General features: G+C 42.9%; 1 protein-coding gene across 3 annotated transcripts in view; it reads left to right on the forward strand.

Moving 5' to 3' along the window:
- Window positions 1–14,947, forward strand: part of ESRRA (estrogen related receptor alpha) — a 264,360-nt gene extending 249,413 nt beyond the window's left edge. For all 3 annotated transcript variants that reach the window (XM_068259914.1, XM_068259915.1, XM_068259916.1), the window contains one exon: window positions 14,263–14,947. In XM_068259914.1, the coding sequence (XP_068116015.1) occupies window positions 14,263–14,510 (248 nt within the window). In that variant the 3' untranslated portion in view covers window positions 14,511–14,947. The remainder of the gene's footprint in view (window positions 1–14,262) is intronic.
- The last annotated feature ends 480 nt before the right edge of the window (window positions 14,948–15,427 follow it).

Below are 15,427 nucleotides of genomic sequence, written 5' to 3' on the forward strand. Positions count from 1 at the left end.
TCTGGTAATTCAGCCAGTAAGCGCAGTCCGGCCACGTGCAGCTCCCACAGCCAGGAACATTCTGCACTTGGGCAATAGTGCTGTGCAGGTTTAGTACGCTCCTGGCGGCGGAGTGTGTGCATCAAGTACCTGATCTCATAGCAGAAGATCCAGGTGACAAAGGAGGACAGCGAGGGACTGATTAGCCTGAAGGGGGCTAGAGGAAGCCCAAGGTATGTATAAAAATTTAATTTTATCTGTCTCAGGTTTACTTTGTTACACAGTAGTACTATACTCTACATATGCACTCCCCACAGAGCTGCAGGGAATCCACTGAGAATGTTGTGCACATTGAACACAGAGGTGTTGTCTATCACCCATAAACCTGGTTCAGATTGTGCATGAAGAATGTGTAATAGAGGAAGAATCTCCTCATTCCCCTGCAGAGTACCTGCATATCATTCTTACATGTACCCACAGTTGCATTGCCTAGGTCTTGATAGATGTCCTGATAGATGTTCTTTTTTTCCGGTCTGTACCTTTTACAAGTAGTTACCGAGGACTAGTTTAGTCTGACTAAAGGGAATAAATAAGTCAACTTAAAAGTCAAAAAGGAAAAAAGTCTACATATCCTTCTCACTTCAGTTGTCTTTTTTAAAACTCCTAAGCTTTGGCAGTTAAGAGACGAATTTCATGTTACATACTTTAAATCAACAAGATTGTAATATGCAAATTAGAGGAGTCAGTCAGTGGAATCCTAAACTGAGGAGTCAGTCGGTGGATTTTTGTACCGACTCCACAGCCCTGATTTTTATAGCGCCAACATATTGCGCAGCGCTGTACAGAGTATATTGTCTTGTCACTAACTGTCCCTCAGAGGGGTTCACAATCTAGTCCCTACCATGTCTATGTATATATCGTGTATGGCATGTATCATAGTCTAGGGCCAATTTAGGGGGAAGCAAATTAACGTATCTGTATGTTTTTGGGATGTGGGAAGAAACCGGAGTGCCCAAAGGAAATCCACGCAGACACTGGGAGAACATACAAACTGCTTGCAGATGTTGACCTGGCTGCGATTCGGAGCGCTAACCACTACGCCACCGTGCTGCCCAATGGTAGCTATACAAAAGGGGAATGGATCCCTTTCTGTGCAAAAAGTGAGCTTCTAAGGGTGACAATGGTTAATTTGCATATATTGAGCAGTGATGCACTAGGAGACATTGCAAGCTCACTCCAACCTGAATTATCGCGAATTCTTTCTGTTGTAAGAAAGCAAACTTTTGTTTTACTTAATTCATTTTTATAACCTTTTTTTTTCCCCTGTAACTTGTCAAAATGTGTCAAGCAAGGTTCTAGTATACAGTGCAGGAGAGTATTGATGTGTATGCATGTCAATACTGTTTACAGCATATTTTGTATTGACGTGTATAACCGTCAATACCGCTAGGGAGGTTAAAGGGGAATTTACATAAATAAAATAGAGGGGAAAAATTGATAATAAAAAAGAAACTAGAAAAATATATAAAATAATAGGAATAATCCTAATAATAAGAAAAATAATCAGAATGATGGGATGAGATAAAAAGCATTGTGTGTAACGATTGCGGAACTATTTCCGTGGTCAGCGCACAAGATGCGCGCTGACACTGCGGGAATCCTCCACAAGCGTGTAATTATATATAACCCAGCTATGGTGCTATGCACCTGTAGAGGGAGATTCCCACCGGCAGATGGAGCTGTGGAGTACAGACGGACTCAGCCTCTGTACTGCCACAGATGCCAGATGGGAATTGTACGAGTTGAAGCAATGTAGGGCTGGATAGCCCTAAAAGAGAGAGAGCACAGAGACAGAATACATATGTGTCCACCAATCTAGTTGCCACCCAGCGATGGTGAACACACAACAACAGAACCAAAGTGGGAACGCAATCGCAAGAGAGGCGATTGCCAGAAGTGACACAAGACCGAGCAGGACAAAGCACGAGAGTAGCAAAGACACAACAAGCAAGAACAATAAGGAAAATAACAAACGCTAACTAAACGCGAACACCACACTCATTCGCAACAGCGAACGCGTTTAAGCACGATCACCGTGCGTTAGGCGCCCAGTGATAAGCGTGCCACCCTAACTAACCAATGACACACAAACATGAAATAGAGAACGCAAGCGCTTACTAAACGGTTACCTCACCGAGCCTACAGCAAGCGTTTGTACAAGACAAGACAGAGAGGAGCAGCCAGCAGCAACCGCAGCTCTGGCCTACACTCCCAGACAGAGTTCAGAAGGAACTACCGCTAGAGAGAATGCGATCCAGACAGACAAACAGATGGGGCTACCAGTAGCAACCGCTGCTCTGGTTAGCACCCCTGAGGCAGAATACAGAAGGAGGCACTGCCACTACCACTAGAGCGAATGCGATCCAGACAGATGGAGCAGCCAGTAGCAACCGCAGCTCTGGCCTACACTCCCAGACAGACAGAACGATTTCCTGTCGACCACCGCTGGCGACAAGACAATCGAGACAGAGAGACAGAACTAGGCAATACAGATAATACAACCTGACTGCACTAGAAGGGATGCCTAGTGCAGTCCCCAGGAATTACTCTAAGATAATCTTAGCAAACGACAGCAAGGCTGACACTCTAGGAGTGTTTGCAGGAACAAACCTTCATGACCAGCAAGGGATTGTGGGAGAACATGGTATTTATACTGCAAGCCTTCAAAGGAGGCAGCTAGGCAATTTGCATGACAAGTGTATGCAATTTCCTCAGCAGAGCAACTCTAAAACCTGCAAAGCGAAGACAGGTCTCTTTTCCAGAGACCTGCAGCATTCAGACCTAAAGAATGGACAAACAGCTGTCTGCCCGTTACAGTGTGATAGTATTATGTGTGATAGTATTAAATCTATTTATTAACATAAATTACACTAGGGTACAGACGTGAGAATAAGAGGGGAGGGGGAAGGAAACAAAAGGAGGTAGTGATGGACGGGGAGTAAAGGGGGGGGGGGGAGAGGGAGGATAACAAAATTTAGGCTAATATGGAAGGGTGATGCTCAAAAATTGTGTTCTAAGAACTTGCCGACCGCGTCACGCCAACGGGCGTGGCCACGGCGGCGGCAGCCCCAGGACCATCTAACGCTGATTGGTGTAAAGTCCTGGGGCAGCAGTTTGCAGGAGATCGCGCGCATCTCCCGCTTGGTGGGCGGAGCCTTAAGTCTAGACTGTTACACGTCGCCGTGTATTTACATGTACAGTGCTGCGATCAGCAGCAGCGCTGTACTGGGGACAGCTGTGTGACACGGCTGTCCCCCTGGGGGACAAGAGAGTGATCGGCTCTCATAGGCTGAAACCTATGACAGCCGATCGCCATGATTGGCCGGCTGGGGGGAGGGAGGGAATATAAAGTAACGGATTTTTATTAAAAAAAAAATTGTATAAAAACATAAAAAAACATGGGGGGAGCGATCAGACCCCACCAACAGAGAGCTCTGTTGGTGGGGACCAACAGAGAGCTCTGTTGGTGGGGAGAAAAGGGGGAGGGGGATCACTTGTGTGCTGTGTTGTGAGGCCCTGCAGCTTGGCCTTAAAGCTGCAGTGGCCTATTTTACTAAAAATGGCCTGGTCACTAGGGGGGGTTTAGCACTGCGGTCCTCAAGAGGTTAAGACCTTCAGGTCTCAGTGTTCTCAAAGTGAAAATCCAATACATCTCCCTTGCCCTGAGTAGCATGTTGCGATCAGATGAATGGGGTGGAATTGATATATGTTCATTGGGAATAAATGACATAAGCTTGGAGTCGTGAAGTTCTGCAAAATGTTGAGATAGACTGTTTGGGAAAGGCGTTAGTGATAGTTCTATGATGTTCACCTAAATGGGTACGTATTTGGTGGTTTTTTTGAGGGAAAGAATGCTGGGTGAATTTATTTCCAAGTATATTAGCCTGTGTATCATAGGTATGGGTGTCGGAACAGTTTTTGTGGATGCCACGGAATTGGCCAAAGGGAATATTTGTCTTCCAGGGTTTATGGTGCAAACTCCTATAGTGCACATAGGAGTTCGTATCCACTTTTTTCAAAAAAACTTTTATTTTGCTATTTTCTATGTAAAGTGAAACCTCAAGAAAGTCAATAGTGATTGGTTAGTATTTGAAGAAAAAGATAGACCCCAATCATTAGTATTAATGTAATCTGAAAATTATTGTATCTGGTCTGTCGTACAGACCCAAATAATTATGCCATTGATATATCGGCAATAACAAATTCTGTTTTTTGCATAGGGATTGTTATGAAGAAACAGTTTTTCAAAGAGTCCCATCCATAAAAACTCTTCCAACACCCATGACACACAGGCTAAAATACTTTAAAACCAATTCACCCAGCGTTCTTTCCCCCCCCCAAAAAACTAGTACAGTCCGCTTGTAAAAAATGCTAGAGCTTTAGATCAGAGGACTCTTCCATCCTCTAATTTGAATCAAGATAATAACTTCACTAGCCAGCCAATATTCATTACCCGTTTTTGTTCCAACCACCAACATATGTGATTTACTATTCAAAAACACTGGCATTCTGTACTAAAAGACCCTTATCTTGCACCTACTCTCCCACCTAATCTGATATTCAGGAGGGCCAAGACCCTAAATAATCTTCTGGCCCCAAGTAGACCTAGTTGCATAGTTATTTTAGGTTGAAAAAAGACATACGTCCATCGAGTTCAACCAGAGAACAAAGTACAACACCAACACCAGCCTGCTCCCTCACATATCCCTGTTGATCCAGAGGAAGGTGAAAAACCCTTACAAGGCATGGTCCAATTAGCCCCAAAAGGGAAAAAAATTCCTTCCCGACTCCAGATGGCAATCAGACAAAATCCCTGGATCAACATCATTAGGCATTACCTAGTAATTGTAGCCATGGATGTCTTTCAACGCAAGGAAAGCATATAAGCCCCCTTAAATGCAGGTATAGAGTTTGCCATAACTACTTCCTGTGGCAATCTTAATCACTCTTACTGTAAAGAACCCTTTCCTAAATAAATGGCTAAAGCGTTTTTCCTCCATGCGCAGATCATGTCCTTTCAGAAGGCCTAGGGACAAAAAGCTTATCCGCCATCTTTGCCCTCTGATGGTATAAATGGTGAATAAATGGTAATTTTTACTTATATATATCTCTGGTGTCTATGACTCATTGAAGTAAGACTTGGGTGCAGATGGGTTCTGCTTTCTCTTTTCTAATTTCTTTAACCCAGTCACTCTGAGTCATATTTATAGGTGTTTATTATACATATATGTAGGAGTGGTCTGGTGTTGGATGAATCACATACATATACACATCTGTGTTTTGACACACAGGACAGATGCAGATTTCTTTCTTTGGTGGGCTCTGATCGCTTCTGGGATGTTTATTTATTTTTTATTTATTTGTTTGGGTTTTTTTTTTAATAACTTTTTTTTTTCATTCCTCCCCCACCAGCCAATGATAGCGATTGGCTGTCATATGCATCAGCCTATGAGAGCCGATTGCTCTTGAGCCTCTCTAGGGGACAGCCGGGTGACAAAGCTGTCCCCAGTACAGTGCTGCTGTAGAATGCAGAGCTGTATAATGTAAATAGACAGCGCTTTTGATGTCTAACAGTCTCCTAGCGTGGATCACCATTGGTAGACTGATGCAGGTATGCGTGCGCGATCCCCTGCAAAACCCCGCCCCAGGGCTTGACGTCTTTCGGCTTTAGGCCTTCCTCCCGACAACGATCGGCGTTAGGCGGTCGGGAGCGTTTTTTTAAACACCATAGCAATTTTCACATTTCAGTGCTGCGTCCATTCATTCACCAATAACTTTATCACTACTTATCACATTGAAATAATCTATACATATTTTTTTCACCACAAATTAGGCTTTCTTTGGGTGGTATATTTTGCTAAACATTATTTTATTATGCATTTTAATGGGAATAATAAGAAAAATATGGAAAAGAATTGTCTCAGTTTTCAGCCATTATAGTTTTAAAATAAAACCTGCTACTGTAATTAAAACCCACAATTATCTGCTTATTTGTCCCAGGTATTACACTGTTTAAATTATATCCCTACTACAATGTATGGCGACAATATTAGATTTTTTCCATTATGTGATTTTGGATACGCTAACAATAATGTAAGCACTTATCTGCAAAAAAAAATAAAAAAATAACAGTAATACACCCTCATAGCATACATATTTTAAAATCGAAGTCCCTAACGTAAAAATATATATGTATGTATTGCCTTTTAAATTCCGTAACTTTATTTATTTTACTTTCTGTTATACGAGGGCAGGAAGGGAGCATAAAACAATAAGGGGCTTGTTATAGGGATAGAAAATGTACATTTCATTTTTTTTTATCGTAATATTCTTTTCGGTCACTAAATGTTCCCACACATTTCCCTGTCTGGTTAGAATACAGTTCCACCAACAGTAATTACATGGACTGTCTTTTTTTTCAAGGAAATTATTTCTGCTGTTCATTACAACAGCAATTATTTAAATGTAAACACTTAGATTGGGTTTAGGAACATATGTTCCTAATCCAAAACCTGTGCCCAACAAGGGGAGTAGGGGTGCCTGCGCTGGAGGCCGCACAAACAGAGGAACGAGTATCTATGCCCCTGGGAGCTCAGGTGAGATTTTCAGACACGTAGATACTCCTCCCGTGGGGGCAAGTGATTAAAGGTATCACCTAAACTTTTGTTGTTATGCCTTCGCATCTTTGTCAACAAAACATTGTCTCCTCAAGCTTGCAGCTCAGGTCAGTGTTTGATTTGGCTCTCTTTTAACCTCCCTGGCGGTGCATTTCTGTCTGGAATTAGGAGTCAAAAGCAGTACATTTATTTTTCATGAATTTTAGGCCTCCAATTCTTAAGTCTTAACTCACCAAAATATATCAGAATAAAGGCCTGGTAGACATTCTGCATATAAATAAGACTGGAACACAAAATTGTTGAAGTAATTACATTTATAAATAATCTGAAAGAATAGCAAAACTGTACAAATAAAGCAGCAGTATGTACATATATACTCCCATGTGTGGTATATTTTAAAGCAGGGAATTGCACACAGAGCGACATCACAATCGGGACTGTAGAATCATGATTCTTTCCAGATTGTTTTCCCCTTCTCATCGGTCTTGCTGCAGCATACAGCACATGTATTAGTTGGGGCATTGTTTTGGGGAGTTGGTGGAATGTATTCCATAAAATGATGGCCAGTGAAGCACTCTGGCTTTACTGCATAAGAGGCACGGCTCCATCTCTGGCATCTGCTGCAGTCTGGTACTTCAGACAGATGCATTCGCACAGTTCCAGATGAAGTCAGCGTGCGTCACTGGCCTGTCACTTCCCTGCTTGTGGAGAATGTATATTGGTAGGTGAACAGAGGCGCTAGAAGGATAAAAGTACATAAAATTTTTTAAAAAATTGCTGGGAGGAAGTGGTGGACTCGCCTCCGTTAAAGCAGACACCAAGGACTGTAAATGTATAGATATACACATTTATTGAAAATACCCCAAAGATGCAACGCGTTTCGCGGGCACAGCCCACTTCTTCAGGCAATAAGCAGGGGATAAACAACAGCAATTCAGTTATAGCAAGCAGAGCACCTCTGTGCACCTCTGTGCAACACAGAGGTGCTCTGCTTGCTATAACTGAATTGCTGTTGTTTATCCCCTGCTTATTGCCTGAAGAAGTGGGCTGTGCCCGCGAAACGCGTTGCATCTTTGGGGTATTTTCAATAAATGTGTATATCTATACATTTACAGTCCTTGGTGTCTGCTTTAACGGAGGCGAGTCCACCACTTCCTCCCAGCAATTTTTTAAAAATTTTATGTACTTTTATCCTTCTGGCGCCTTTGTTCACCTACCAATATATTTGAGTCCACCCCAGGTGGAGGGGGGATCTACCCCCTTTCTTCCTATCTACAGAGAGCGACTTCTTAATCCTGAGTGAGGACAGGTCTAATCTCCTCACCTGCCTAATGAGTGGTTACCTAGGTGGTAACCCGTCTTTGTATTACCATCTCACTGTTTCATTTATCCAATCAATTTTGACATACTACACCATATTGGGCTCTCGATTTCTCTTCAACTTTTGTGGAGAATGTAGGCTTTCCAGATGCTTAGCTCCAGGAGATGACGGAAAATCTTTTTGTAATATTTTTTTCTGCTGTTTCCTTACGGCAGGATAAAAAGTCACTGCCTAGTCAACTCTGTCCACACCACCCCACCACCCATGGTGTGGTTGTAGTCCAACACGACCTGCAGTTTTGCAATGTCTTTTCCTTCTCTCGTTCTGGTGGGGACAGTGGAGGTGTCGTGAACTGTGGAGAGGAGACAGATGTCTTTTTTTTCCCTGCCACCGGAGCGCTAACATTTTCCCCTTCTGCCAAGCAGCTATGTCCCCAGTCTTCAGCTTCTGCTTGGCATAGGCGATGGCATCTCCCGCCTGTTAGGCCAACTGTGTCGTAGGCTGTCAGTTTTATGCTTTATAAGAAACTCAGACAGTTCAGGGGAGGTATAGAAATTGTCTGTGGTGACACAATAGCCTTTGTCCAGTAGAGGCTCCAGAATGGACAGTACAGACGATGTCGCCACTCCATACTCGCTAAACCTGGGGCAAAATTTGGTGCCTTTTCCCGTATACATAAGTGTTCCAAATGTATCTGGTACATTGCATGTATAACTTGATCCCAAAGCGGGCCCGCTTGGAAACCATGTATTGGAGCCAGCTCAGCCTCCCCTTGTATGCCATCAGGCTCTAGTCCATGCCGATGTCCCTCTGTGGCACATAAGTGGTCCTGAAATTTTTAACCACCATCTGATAGACCTCCCAGATCTTCTTTAGTTTTGGAGCAGGGTGGGTGGACTCCTCAAAGGTGTAATTGTTGGCAAAGTGGAGGTAATTCATAATGAGGGAAAACCGGCACTCTGACATCACCGTTCCAAAGAAAGGGGTCGCAATTATTTTATTGGTGGTCCAGTACCATTTCTGCAGGGGCTTCCCCACCACTCCCTGCAGAATAATCTGGCCCAAGACCAACCAGATATCTGCTTTAATGACCAGCTCCCATGTCCTGCTCCTCGAAACGCGCCCTTTTGGAGCAGCCAGTTTTTGGGTGGCAAAGAGGTTAGTCTCCTCCACTATCTTCTCAATAACCGCGTCCAAGAAGAAGAGTTGCAGGTATGCCAGGGGGTTGCACTCACACTTTTTTTCTTCAGGTCAGGCTCCCCAGTAAAAGGAAACGTGGTGGCGGAGCCTGAGAAAGGTCGATGGGGCACCAAACCCGGACATCACTGACCTCGGTGGTGATGGAGTCACTGTCTGTGTCAGATGATCAATCCCCAGATGCGTCATTGTCATCGAGTCCGCCAGTAGCTGCAGATCAATGTCCTCCAACTCCACCAGCCCATCCATGGTGAGAGAAACTTTCTGGAGGTTACTAAAACGATAGGCAGGCAGAGGTCAGTGCAAACGGCAGGCAGAGAGTTGTCAAATCCAGGCAGAGATCGGAAAACTGCAGCAGGCAGGTAGGCAGAAAAATCGGATCAGAAGCAATCAGAGATCACACAGATCACAGCCAGCTCATTCACAGCCAGGAAGCAAAAGGCAACATTGCATTGGATACAAATCGCCTTGTATCCAATACAATGCAAATTTGGCCTCTCCCCTGTGACCCCACGTCCCCCCCCCCCCCCCGCCCCCCCGACATACCGCCCATGGCCGCCCTCCGCAAACCTAATTGGCTGCCGGGTGGCCAGAAGATCAAAGAGGCTACAGGGATTCCGGTGGCCGGGGGAAGAACCCTGGGTCCTGCTGACAAGCGCTGATCGCACGGGATCCAGGAAACCATTCAGAGCAGCAATTTGAGCCAGCCCGGGCTTACCACTCCTGTCAACTATCACTCAGCTCGGGAATACTGCCGGGGGGTTAAACCACTCTCTTTTAAATAATAAACTCCATTGGGTATTTCTGAGTAACTCTGATGGGGGGAAAAACTGTATTTACTCTTACCACACACAATGCAAGATATTAGTGCCCTAGTCGTATCCAGTTTAAACTAGTCATACCATTCCCGATGGCCTACCAAATGATTGACTGGTAGCGCTTTGATCCACCCTGAAATTTACAGTTCAGCTCATGCGCCTCTCTGAAATGCTGCTTTTTTGTTATTCCCTCAACTGGCTGCATATTATTAAAAAAAATAAAAACACAGTTTACAAGACTTGGAATTTCCACCAATGTTGCTAACTTCATGTTTCAAATGCAGCCTTAAAGTGGACTCAAATTAAAAATACAAGATTTCAGAAATAAAATCTATTTTCTAAATTATAATAATAGCAGCCTTTTTTTCTGCTGCATGATGACAAATATAAAATATTTTACATTTATTGGAGGAACCCCTCCCTTCCTTTCATATTGCCGAGACAGAATCCGGCAAACTGGTGGAGTAGATGGTGTCCGGCAAAGGAGGAATTGCTAATGGCTGCCACCTGTATAACCCTAGTTATGAAAAGAGAAGGGTGAAAAGCATGCAATGAGTGTTTATTTATCTTTGTATGTGTCAGAGTAGTGCAACTAAATATTTTGAATTAAAAAAATGTTTGGTTTGGGTCCGCTTTAAAAACCTAAGCTATTTTAGCCAGTTGCTGATTCAGTATTTCCTAAGCCTCCATTGACCAGCAGTATGTAGAATACCAAGCTATATGCAACTTAAAGGAAATTTGAGATGTAATAAACCAAAGTATTTAAGCTCACCTGGAGCTTCTTACAGCCCCTTATAGGCCCCCTCGCTGTTGGAGGATGCTTCATTCCCAGGCCATGCATATGCATTGGAGTATGACTGGCACAGTCGGGGACTTTACTTTGGAGGAACGCAGTAGCCTGGAATGTGTGTGAGGGAGCCCACAGCTTATAAGGGGATGGAGGAAGCCTCAGGTAAGTATAAGTAGTTTGGGACAATACATCTAGGGTACACTTTTATGTGTCCATACACTGTTCTCCTGACTTCTTGATAAAATGAACAATTGTGTAAAACAGGTGGGCTGAAATAGGCAGAGATTCTGCCAGTGCCTATGCACTGCCCATGCAGTGCCTATGTCTTAAAGTGACACTGAAGGGAAAAAAGTATGATATAAGGAATTGTATGTATAACAATAATATTTTTATAGCGCTTTTCTCCCTGGGGACTCAAAGCGCTGTGATCCCGCATTATGCAGTCTCAAAGGCTCGGGAAAAGAGGCGAGTTTTTAGGCTTTTTTAAAGCTGTCCAGAGAAGGAGCTTCTCGTACTGATTGTGGAAGTGAATTCCATAGATTAGGGGCTGCATAGGAAAAGGCCCGAGCACCAAATGTTAAGTGTATCGTGGGAATAACCAGATTCATCTTGTTGACAGACCGGGGGGTGCGTGGAGGGGCATAAAGTTCTTATAGATCCGCTATGTATTTGGGTCCCATATGGTTTAGAGCCTTGAATGTCAGCAGACAGATCTTAAAATTGATTCTCCATTTTACTGGCAACCAGTGAAGAGTTTGCAGTACTGGGGTGATGTGTGAGCTGCGGGGGGCATTGGCTAGGAGTCTGGCTGCAGCATTCTGTACTAGCTGTAAGGGGCGCAGAACCTTATCTGTAGATCTGATGAACAGGGCGTTGCAGTAGTCTAGGCGGGAGGATACAAATGCATGAACCAGGGCAGGTAGGTCTTCAGCTGGGATAAGGTGTAGTAGGGAAAATTAATAGAGCATTAGTAGCGAAGAAAAGATTCTCATATTTTTATTTTCAGATATATAGATTTGGTTTTGCAATTTACAAACTACACTCTGCATTTTAAACTATAAAGCAGAGCAGAACTAATGACCCTTAACTTCCCTGCAGTAAAACCTTATCTAAATCTGTATCTGTCTATTCCTTTATTGTTTAATTGCTTTAGAAAAGAGCACTGTGGCTGACCCAGAGAGCTCAGAGAAGCTCTTTTGCATAGATAACTGAAGTTTTTTTAAAACAATGAGAAACATTTATTTGCTACTAATGCTTTATTTCTTAGCTGTACTACACATAAGTCATTATCTTATACGTTTATTTTTGCTTCAGGTTTGCTTTAGGGCTGGTTCACACAGGCTTCTGCTGAGCTTCTGCTCAGTGTCTCATTGAAACGCTGTGGGATTCTTTTTTTCAAAAATGCCAGCGTTTAACCGCTAAACTTTTAATGGCTTTCAAGAGAGCGTTGTGTTTTCTGGGTTTTTGGTGGTTTTGCAGGAGGAATATGTGTGTATGTATGTACATAGAGCATGTGTGTATGTATGTACATAGAGCATGTGTGTATGTACATAGAGCATGTGTGTGTATGTATGTACATAGAACGTGTGTGTATGTATGTATGTATGTGTACAGAGCATGTGTGTATGTATGTACATAGAGCATGTGTATGTATGTATGTATGTACATAGAGCATGTGTATGTATGTATGTATGTGTACAGAGCATGTGTGTATGTATGTACATAGAGCATGTGTGTGTGTGTATGTATGTGTACAGGGCGTGTGTGTGTGTGTGTGTGTGCGCGCGTGTACAGAGCATGTGTGTATGTTTGTGTACAGAGGTGAGTGAATCTGCTCCCGCTGTATGTATGTATGTATGTATGTATGTGTACAGAGCATGTGTGTATGTATGTACATAGAGCATGTGTGTATGTATGTACATAGAGCATGTGTGTGTATGTATGTACATAGAGCATGTGTATGTATGTACATAGAGCATGTGTGTGTATGTATGTACATAGAGCATGTGTGTGTATGTATGTATGTATGTACATAGAGCATGTGTATGTATGTATGTGTACAGAGCATGTGTGTATGTATGTACATAGAGCATGTGTGTGTATGTGTGTGTGTGTGTGCGCGTACAGAGCATGTGTGTATGTTTGTGTACTGAGGTGAGTGAATCTGCTCCCGCTGCGGAGGGGGGGGGGGGGGGGGTTGTATTTGTTGGAGGACATCCACACTGGCTCCTGCTCTCCTGGGGGGGGGGGGGGGGGTGACACAGAACAGCACACGGGACTGGCTGCCATTCTGGTCAAATCTGCCGAAACGTTTGAACGTCTTTGCTGGTCAAATCTGCCGACACGTTTGAACGTCTTTGCTGGTCAAATCTGCTGACACGATTGAATGTCTTTGCTGGTCAAATCTGCTGACACGATTGAATGTCTTTGCTGGTCAAATCTGCTGACACGATTGAATGTCTTTGCTGGTCAAATCTGCTGACACGATTGAATGTCTTTGCTGGTCAAATCTGCTGACACGATTGAATGTCTTTGCTGGTCAAATCTGCTGACACGATTGAATGTCTTTGCTGGTCAAATCTGCTGACACGATTGAATGTCTTTGCTGAGTCAAATCTGCCGACACGATTGAACACATTTGCTGGTCAAATCTGCCGACACGATTGAACATATTTGCTGGTCAAATCTGCCGACATGATTGAACATGTTTTCCTAAGATTTTGTACTGAAATCTGGTCGGGAATTGGCCTGTGGTGTATGGGCAGGTAACAGATCTCAATGGACAATGAAGCCTAGAACTGCCAAGGGCAAAATACAGTGTAAATCACACTGGCAGCAGAGCACACACAAAAGCAGAGTATAAAGCTGACAGAGGAAGAGGATAGACAATAATATAGAGCAGAAAAATGACAGGCTGGAAAACACAGCAGACAATGCATACACAGGCACAGCCAGATATCACTGTAACTGTACAGTGCACTATCACAGGCTAATTTGCATGTGATTGGAGAAATGAGCTGCTAGAGGAAGGAGGGGCTGGAGGAAGTAGAAATCAACTGGATGGCACTGTAAACTTGCCAACCAACATATGGCTGCACACACTGCACTAGAAAGCAGTAACAGAAATAAGGACATCTGACAGATATATTACAGCAAACATACATTTTTATTAATTAAAGCAGTATTAAGCAACACATCAGATATTTTTACAGTGTCAAATTTTAAGGACAGTTCCACTTTAAGGAGTGTAGATGCTTACTGCACATTCCAGTTAGGGCAGACATTGCCTTGAAAGGAGCAGTAGAAGACAGCATGCATAAAATGAGTATGCTGTTGATGCAAGATTTGTGCTTAACACAAATTGCTCAAAATTATAATCAGTGCCTTATGGATGGTTATAACCATGGTAAATGTCTTGTAATTAAAGAGGCTTCAGTGCAAGTTTATAGTTTTGTTGTCTCACGCTATTTCTCTCCACAGATTCTGTGCACATTGAAGATCCTGAAGCTGTTCTGCGGCTTCGTGACGCCTTACAGGAGGCGCTTAGTGAGTATGAGTCCAGTCGTCACCCTGAGGAACCTTGTCGTGATGGAAAATTGCTCCTTACACTCCCTTTGCTGCGCCAAACAGCAGGCCGTGTGCTGCAGCACTTCCATGCCCTACGAGAGGAGGGGACAGTTCCTATGCATAAGCTTTTTCTGGAGATGCTGGAGGCCATGATGGACTAACATTCGGGCTTTCCAAAACCGCGAATGCACTGAAAGCTCCTCTTAAAAATGTAAAAGCAAGGACAAAGTGATAATCCTATAATGATGATGAATGTATAAACATCAGATAATAAGGGGGTTCTTATGCACAAACACTTACTGGAATTCCTTATAGACTGATAAGAAAGACACCACAGGAATGGTAGGGACACATGACTTAAAGTCATTGGACACACATAAGCCATGGAAAGTGACTCGTGGGAAGAGGTACCTTCTTCAGAGCTTGTGTAATTTTTTTTGTTGTATTTCTATTTAATGAAGCAATCTGTCCCATGGTGGGATAAAAAAAGACGGGAGACCTTCCATCTTTTATTATGCACTTGAGCCATATTCTGCTCAATGCAAGCAATAGGGAACATCACTCATATGCTGGAAAGTAAACAGTTTGTGTCACTTTATCTTACTGTATTTGATTTACTATAAGCCAGTTTTCCTATCTTAATGAAGATGCGTAAATCATTTTATTTAGTGACAGTCTACCTGTTGAAACAACTCTGGTGTGATTACTTTATGATGTATGTTGCTGTGTGAGGAAAAATTATACATATGTGTATGTGTATGTGTATATATATATATATATATATATATATATATATATATATATATATAATACACACATACACACACACACACTCTGCTGGCCATAATTATTCATACCTCTGGCAAATTTTAATTTTTTGATGGGAAATGACATAGGTGTCACCCAAAAAATGAGACCATATACAAGAGGCAGCTTTTATTTACATTTGAGCAAAAAGTGTCCAGTCCAAAATCATTCATATACTTCACAATAATCAATAGAAAAGCCTTTATTGGCTATTACGGCAATCAAACACTTCCTATAATTGCAGACCAGCTTTTTTGCATGTCTCCACAGG

The sequence above is a fragment of the Hyperolius riggenbachi genome, chromosome 11 (assembly GCF_040937935.1).
Source record: "Hyperolius riggenbachi isolate aHypRig1 chromosome 11, aHypRig1.pri, whole genome shotgun sequence".
Taxonomy (NCBI): domain Eukaryota; kingdom Metazoa; phylum Chordata; class Amphibia; order Anura; family Hyperoliidae; genus Hyperolius; species Hyperolius riggenbachi.